The 8,679-nt window shown below is 48.2% G+C and overlaps 1 protein-coding gene across 1 annotated transcript in view; it reads left to right on the forward strand.

Annotated features, from left to right (window-relative positions):
* Positions 1 to 6,196, forward strand: part of NGF (nerve growth factor) — a 27,440-nt gene extending 21,244 nt beyond the window's left edge. The window contains exons 2-3 of the mRNA XM_057375247.1: positions 2,252 to 2,379; positions 5,316 to 6,196. Coding sequence (XP_057231230.1) covers positions 5,327 to 6,043 — 717 coding nt within the window. The 5' untranslated portion in view covers positions 2,252 to 2,379; positions 5,316 to 5,326 and the 3' untranslated portion in view covers positions 6,044 to 6,196. The remainder of the gene's footprint in view (positions 1 to 2,251; positions 2,380 to 5,315) is intronic.
* Positions 6,197 to 8,679: the final 2,483 nt, after the last annotated feature.

The raw sequence follows: 8,679 nt of genomic DNA on the forward strand, positions 1-8,679 counted from the left end.
GGCACTTGCTGCACTCACAGGTCCTGCAAGCAAAGAGCTTTTCAAGACACAGAACCCCTCGATTTTTGATGTGATCCATTTTTCCACATTCATGGAAYGATGGAATCCCAGAATGGTTTRGGTTGGAAGGGACCTTAAAGCTCAACTGATGGACAGGGACACCTTCCACCAYCCCAGGKTRCYCCAAACYTGTCCAGCCTGGCCTTGRGCACTKCCAGGGATCCAGGGGCAGCCACAGCTTCTCTGGGAAATCCTGTGCCCAAACCAGTCTGGGATTTTATAATTCTACTCGACATGTGCTGAGACCAAAAAATAAGATTGAACTGAGTTTTTTTTTTACCCCCAGGTCTGTCATCTTGTATGCATGTAAATCCTGAAGAAAGACTCACTTCAGTAGGATATTTTATGAATGTCTGGGAGTGGTAGAACAGAGGAATAGTCTATGGATGCTGAATAACACTGCATCATTTACTGGATTCCACCACAGCCAGGAATCCGGGAAAAAGACTGTAAAAGAGCTTTGAAAAAAAAAAAATAAAAAAAGTCCTGCTGAAAATAAACGCTTTTGTGGTTAAAAACCAGCCAGTTGGAACTGAAACAGTGTTTTCTTAGGGTGGCAGAACAGTTGGAAAAGTTGTTGGATTATTTTTGGCAGTGGCCAACGCATTATAGCTCTATCATTACTGGTACTCAACTCTCCAGAGTTCACTGAAAGGGTTATTACTTCACTGGTACATTCCTGCAAAAATACAGCATACTCCGTGTGTAGCATGAAGTTTTGGATCCTGGAACTCTGAGTGACCTTCCTGACACGCTGAGTTCAACCAGCTCAGCCCCAAAACACTGCAACGCCCAGGGGGAGCCTGAGCCGCGGCCCCAGACAAAGGCAGGGTGGCCAAACCGCTGCACAAGTGTTGCACAACCAGCACGTAACAGGGTGACTCCTGTGCCCTGCTCTGATGAAAACAGGCTGGGAAGGTTKCACTTGGAGGTTTTAGACATCAAGTGACTCGTACTTGGGTGTTGGGGAGAGCCAAACCCAGTGGCTGCCGTCGCTGGCAGCCAGCACTGCCGAGGACAGACACTCTGCAGGTGGAGAGTGAGCCCAGTTCATGCTTTGGCATCAGCAGCGTGTTCTCCTTAGCAAATGCACCTCAGCCTGAATGCAGCAGGATTTTTGCAGTGCTGGAGTACCTTATGCAACCCCTTTTTACCTTATACAACCCCTATTTCCCTTATGCAACCCCCATTTTCCTTATACAACCCAAATTTTCCTCATACAACCCCGATTTTCCATATACAAACCTTATTTACCTTATACAACCCCCATTTTCCTTATACAGCCCCTATTTTCCTTATACAACCCCCATTTCCCTTACACAATCCCAATTTTCCATTTAAACCCCCATTTCCCTTACACAATCCCAATTTTCCATTTAAACCCCCATTTTCCTTATACAACTCCAGTTTTCCTTATACAACTCCCATTTTCCTTACACATCCCAAATTTTCCTTATCCAACCCCCTTTTCCTTATCCAACCCCCATTTTCCTTAAGAAACAGAACAGCTAAACCATTGAATACTAACATTCATGAAATACTATTTCTATACCTTTCATTGTCATGAATTTACAAGCAGAAATAAGTTTTGCTGAAAGCTGCACATCTATCAGTGTGCTGGATTTAACTGGTGAATAAAATATGGTTTTCTTTTAACTGGGGCCTATAGGACCATTCACAGTGTAGCAATTCAGACTGGAGTCATTGCTGGCCTGACAGTAGCAAAACAACAAACATCTAAGTGTGTGCTTTTACATGCCTGCAATTTTGGTACCTTCAACTCTTCTCAAATATCAGCCACAATCAGATAATTGTCTGCCAATAAGGGACAATCTGCGATTCTCCTCCTGAATTTAATTGTAACCAGATTTGCTTCCCAGAGCAGATGTTGGGGCTGTGAGCCCTGGCTTGTCCCTGGCTGCTGTGCAGTGCCCCTGGGTGTGATGTCTCAAAGGGTGGGAAGCAGCGGGGTGATAAGCATAGGATGGGGAAGATGCTGAGGAAAGGCAGCTTTGTGTCACAAACTGCTCTGCAAAGTCTGGAATTTTGGACAAGCTCGACGCTGTGACAATGAAAAGGGTTAGGCTCAGAGAGCCAAGGGGTTTGYTGTCTCTGTACTCCTGCTGCCAAGGGGGGAATGGCACAGAAATGTTTGMTGGCTGATTACTGACCCCAAGCCTTCTGCTCCTAGTGACCCACGGCACAGGCAGCTGGCAGGCTCAGCACGGCCCCATGGCCAGGGGCAGCCCAGCCCGCCTCAGCTCTGGATGAAGTAAGGACCTGGCTGGGGGAGCAGCTCTTTGTGCAGTCCGCTCTGAGGTAAGAACAGCACTCCTGCCTGAGCTCCCCTGGGGCCAGGCTCACACGGCAGCTCCACCAGAGGAAGGGTTTAAATGACATTTGAACAGCACAGAATTGGGGTTTGGTTCAGGTGCTGTAATTTTGGTGTTAACTTTCATGGCCAGTGCTCCCATCAGACACCCACGGACCACCAGCACTGGAACTGGCAGCTGCACATCCCCTGCAGTTCTGGCAAACCCTCTGAACATCTCCAGAAAGMACCATGAAAGGGTTAAATCACTAATTATATGACAAGGTTTAGATAGAGAATCATGGAATCCCAAAATTATTTGGGTTGGAAGGATCCTTAAAGGATCATCTTCTTCCAAACCCCTKCCATGRGTAGGGCCACCCCAAACTCTCCAAAATAGCTGTAAAATACCTCTGTGTGCCAGCAGAAGAGYTCACAAACCTCACAGCCCTGTTCTCTCAATGTTAACTTCTCTTGCCTGTGCTGTCACCAAGTCTTGTTCACTTYTTTAATGGCTCAGTTTCTGTTCTCCTAATTGAGGACTGACTCAATAATTGATAAAAAGGTTCCATTTTGAATCTTCAGCAAAGCTACCACATATCCCAGATATATCCTGTCTGTGYTGGGGCCATACTCCACAGACTGATTTACTTTAAGGAGAGGAAATACAAGGCAATTAAAGGAAAAAAGCAAGCAGGCAAGGTCTTTCTGCTTTTGTGTTAATGGCTTTAAAGCAAAAATCTCAGCACGTGCAACACCAGAAACCCAGAGAAGGGAGGTAAATGCAGCTGCATTTTAGAGCAGCAAATCTTGTCCAGCGCAAGACCAGAACCAGCTCTTTGCTGACATTGTAGCTTCTCCTTCCTATAGAAGGAAATAATAAAAAAGGGGTTTATGCATAAACACAATAGGTCGAGGCTGCTATTGGCATGGCTGAATTGTGCCTGGATTTTTTTTYTGCAAACCTTTTCCATTAACATTTCTGTCGGGAAAGCTAACTCCTGGGAGATGTAATGAACCATCTGACTTTAATTTGGTTGTAGAACAAGGGGTTACTCTCTGGATGCTGCACAGCCAAGCTCTGAGCTACACCCAGCTCTGTTTCCTTATTCAGAGGATGACGAGTGCTCCGGCACGAGCAGCACGTGGGAAAGCAGCAACCCTCAGCCGTGCTTTGARCAAATTAAAGTGGCTTTGGAACAGTAAGGATTTGCTCTGTGACAAAGATTTGATTCTCCTCATCATCATTGTGTCCCCAGTTCCTCCAGCCCAACTGCTGCACAGACAAGTGCTCACAAAGCTTTTGGCCTTTCTCTTTGTCCCTCCTCTCCAAGCAGGTTCTGCTTTTTTCCCTCCCCAGTTACCACCTTCACTCGGCATCTCCTGCTGCTTTCCTAAATGTTTGCTCAGCCCTGCACAAACCCTGCTGTTTATGTCATTTCAGCTCCTGTCCGAGATAAGACACACGAGATCCTATGGGACATCTTAGGGTTGTTCTGCATTTTTCAGAGGATTTTGCTCTGCCAGAGCACCCTGGTTGAGTCCTTTAGTGCYGCTTGGGATTCCAGTCTGAGAAAGCTCCACAGAGAGGGTGCAACCATAATTGACCCACACCCAGAAAAAAACATTCAGACATGCTGGGAAATCGCAGTGCAACTGCAGAGCCCGATTCCTCTGCTACAAAACCCTGTTTGTCCAGTGGCTTTGGGGCTCCCCGCCTGCTGGCCAGCCACGGCAGAGCTCGGGGCCAGCTGAGACATGTCAGGAAAACGAGGCAAAGAGACGGGGAGGAGCCTCAGCCGGGCTTTGCTGTTTATACCCTGGCTCTGCTTATTAAGCCTTTACAGAGGAAACGCAATGTCTGCCCTTCGCTGCAATTCCAGAGCGTTTTTGAATGTCTCTCATTCCCAACACGTGGCTCAATTAGTCAGCACATGGTAGTTGCCCAACGAGGTATTACCGCTGCTGCTCTTCCAGCATGAAATGGGTCTTAGTAAAGGTTTGGACATTTGGCTCGCACTTTTCTGTGCCCAAACAGATGTGCATAAATTCTGGAATGAAGGAGGACAGGCACTGGCACTGCATCTGCTGTGCAGGGACCTTTGGGGAATCCTTGCCCATGGAATTCTGAACAAAACCAGCTGTTTCCCTGTCCAGAATTCCCAGTACTTTGTCCACAACAGCTTTAGCKTTGCTGTTTGTAAGATGCCAATGCAGAGGCAGCTGGGCACTCACAGTGCTCCCATATTTGCCCTTGAATGTGGAAAAATCCCATCTGCCGTTGTGACACAGACACCTGAGCTCTTTGAGGAAGGAGTCTGGGCTTTCTCAGGCCTCAGTCAGCGATGTGGTGTGTGCTGAAAGGGCAGGTGGGGTGGCTGGCAGCTGCTGGAGGGGGCTGAGCCAGCCAGCAGTGGGGCCTGGCCACAGGGCAGGTGAGTGTGGCTGCCGAGGGTGTGACAGTGGCACGAGGCGCTGGCTTGGTGGCCCCCACCRTAGCCCCAAGGACACCTCTGCAGATGTGTTCGGGGAATGCACAGCTGTTTTAGCCAAGGCACTGCTGCTTTCACTCCTCTGCAGCCAAGAGACCAGGCCTGGCCAAAAAGGTTGCTGCAAAACTCGCTAGAGATCTGACTCCTGGGAACACGCTGTCGCCATATGGTCTCCACATTAATAAYACCAAACAAGTGCTTCATAAACAGTGCTCTAACAACAAATACCAGAGGAATTAATAATAATCTTGCTATTATTTTCTAATGTTCTCGCTTTATTAAGAACATTTATGCTGTCTGAATGAGCTCTTCCGGAAGAACAACATCTGGCACCCAGATGAATACCTGATGAAATCCGTATGATCCCGGGTATCTGATGCATTGATGGCCAGAACGGCAGCGCTCCGTGCCCGCCCGGCTCGCAGTAACAGTGCCTTTCTCTCTCGTTCTAGGTCATAACGTAATGCCCATGCTGTTCTACACTCTGACTGTAGCTTTTTTGATCGGCACACAGGCAGCTCCCAAGGCAGAGGAAAATGCTCCACTGGAGTATCCCGCACAACACTCCCTGCTCAATACCCGGAGCGAGCGACRCCACCTCGCCCAGGCAGCCCCGCAGACATCCCACGGCCACGCCACGTGGAGCACCGGCGGGAGAGAAGCCCTAAACATCACCGTGGACCCCAAACTTTTTAGGAAGCGGCGTTTCCGGTCGCCTCGGGTGATGTTCAGCACGCAGCCCCCGCCGGTGGCCGGGCAGGGGCGGAATTTGGGATTTCTCAGCGGAGCGGAGGCTCTCAACAGGACTGCCAGGAGCAGGAGGAGCGCGCACCCCGTGCTGCACCGCGGCGAGTTCTCGGTGTGCGACAGCGTCAGCATGTGGGTCGGGGACAAAACCACGGCCACCGACATCAAGGGCAAGGAGGTGACGGTGCTGGACGAGGTCAACATCAACAACAACGTCTTCAAGCAGTACTTTTTCGAGACCAAGTGCAGGGACCCCAAGCCGGTGTCGGGCGGGTGCCGCGGCATCGACGCCAAGCACTGGAACTCGTACTGCACCACCACCCACACCTTCGTCAAGGCCCTGACCATGGAGGGCAAGCAGGCGGCCTGGAGGTTCATCCGCATCGACACCGCCTGCGTCTGTGTCCTCAGCAGGAAGGCGGCGCGGCCCTGAGCCCGCCCGGCACCCTCCGACCCCCCTACCTCAGCCTGTAAATTATTTTAAGTTATAAAGGACTGCATGGTATATTTATAGTTTATACAGTACAGAAAGAACCTCATTATTTATTAAACTCTTTTGGAAACCTTGGGTGCTTTGTGAGTTATTTACTGGAAGAGCTCTTTGAAAAATTATTTGGTCTCATTCACCTCTGCAATTCTGAAGTGTTCATGGGGCTGTTGAACAAGTTTTCTGCAAAAAGAAAATATTCTCCACAGAGTTTTCACACATATTCCTCTCTTCCACATGAACATTTACCTCAGAAAACCTGCCAGTTTATTGTAGGTTTATTTTAAATTGAAATTTTTTTGTCTGAAATCGAAGAGACCAAAACAGAATTTTCTGAACCTGCTCCCAGTGTTACCAATTATCCACAAGGGTATTAATCACATATAATTAATCATCTTAGTCCTGACATCGTGGTAGAAACACTAGATCTTCATTGTGGCCAAATAAATTTCTAAGTAAGACCTTTAGTCCATATTTTAAATTTGCCAAACTATTTTCATTGCAAAAATAATCCATTCTGATTTATTCTGGAACATTTGTCTGCACAAGAGTAGAATCTCAAAGTGTATATTTTTGTGTAAAAATGGTATTTTACAGCTCATTACTTCAGAGCTACATTAGAGTGATGGGATTACAAATGTCAATATAGTTATATAAATTGAAAATGTTCACATGTCTTATAATCCAAATTTGATCATTTTCTCAAACCAGTATTCTGCTAATGGGGACCTGCCATAGGAGCAAGTCTTTTCATGCATGACAGAATAAAATAAAAAAAAAAAAATACTAAAAAAAAATCACTGGGGCTGTGTTTTAGCAAGGACCCAAAATAACCTTGTGCTCAAAATTTCTGCGCTTTGGGGACATCGACCTCCAGAAACACCCRGCGGAGCCCCAGGCTCCCAGGCTGGGCGTTTCACACTCCAAAAGCTGCAGATCCTCTCGTTGTTTCCCTTGGAAGAGCAGCTGCTCCCCATTGCAGAAACAGTTTCAAAACAAACACCGTCAAGGTTTTTCAGCCTGGTCCCTTCCAAATCTAGAGGGCACAGGCACCCTCGCCTTCCCTGCTCGCTTCTYGCTTTTATGCACAAAGCAGAGCTGACTTTTGCGTCCTCCACGTAAGCAGCACAGCAGGGCAGCAAATCTCCAGAGAAAAGGTGCTGGGGTGAAACAGTGCCAGTAGAATTAACCCAGCCCGGGCAARAGGTGCTTTCTGAAGGGGCAGTGCCAGTCTGTGTGATGTGGAGGGCACAGGGACCGCTACTGACCATCACTGCTGTGCCAGTTTTGGATACGTTTAATGGTATGGGGCAGCAATGTCCTGATGAGAATGTTTGGCTCTCTCCAGAATGACTATTTGCAATATTTTTGTGAATAATCACTTATCTGAAAGGAGAAGGCAGGTTCCTGACCGTCTTGATCCTCAAAATAACAGCTTGTTCTGGAGCAGAGGGAGGCAGGGAAGGCTCAGGGTGCTTTGGGTGCAATCACAGAGGGAGCAGGGAAGGCTCAGGGTGCTTTGGGTGCAATCACAGAGGGAGCAGGACACCGGAGCAGGGGGAGCCACCTGCCTGTCATCCTCCCAGGAAGGATGGAGGGACATCAGTGACACACAGTGTCCTGAGGCAAAAGGAAATCCATGGAATTGGAGCAGGGCTCCACCTGCTCCTCAGTGCCCTTAAAGCCAATAACAAATTGCTGCAGAGCTGTTTTCCACACCTGACACAAGGGGACTGGAGAAAAATGGAGCTGCTGCTCCTTCGGGACAGCCAGGTTTATGGAGACTGACATTGTTTTACCACTGACACAAGAGAATTGCAATTGAAAGTGTTTTCTGAATGCCTTGGGTAATTCCAAACATGTGTAAGACTTGGCATTTCTTCAAAAGCCCTGAAAGTGATGCCTTTCTTCCTCGGGAAAGCTGGAGAGGGACTTTTGACAAGGGCACTTGGTGACAGTGGGGAAATGGCTTTAAACTGAAGGGAGGTGGATTTAAATGGGATAYTGGGARGGRTTCCTCCCTGTGAGGGTGGGGAGGCCCTGGCACAGGGTGCCYAGAGAAGCTGTGGCTGCCCCTGGATCCCTGGAAGTGTCCAAGGCCAGGGTGGATGGGGCTTGGAGCAGCCTGGAACAGTGAAAAGTGTCCTTGCCATGGGAGGGGTGGTACAAAATGATCCTAAAGGTTTCTTCCAGCCCAAACCAGTCTGGGATTCCATGATAATTAAAGGAATCTTGGGAGCTGCCATCCCTTCCCACACACCGATGACAATTAGAGATCACACCAAGAGGTCACACAGCAGAGCAGAGGATGGAGGGGGAAATCTGTTGGTTGATGTGACTTTAAGGAAAGGAAAAAAACATTTCAAGGTTTTATTGCTCAGCAAAAACTTGCTGGATTCTGAGCAAGAGGTGAGCAAACCCAGCCCACAAYTTCAAGAGAAGGGCTGAGGGACTGAAGTGCCAGGTGACATCACAGCTCAACTCAYGCTGAAACGCTGCCAAAGGCACCCAAATCAGCTTCTTCTGCTTCAGTTTTGCTATGTCCAGGAGTGTCAGGACCATCCATTCTGGGATAAGTTACT

This window comes from Malurus melanocephalus, unplaced genomic scaffold, assembly GCF_030028575.1.
Source record: "Malurus melanocephalus ecotype Western Australia unplaced genomic scaffold, MMel_1.1 scaffold_243, whole genome shotgun sequence".
Classification (NCBI taxonomy): Eukaryota; Metazoa; Chordata; class Aves; order Passeriformes; family Maluridae; genus Malurus; species Malurus melanocephalus.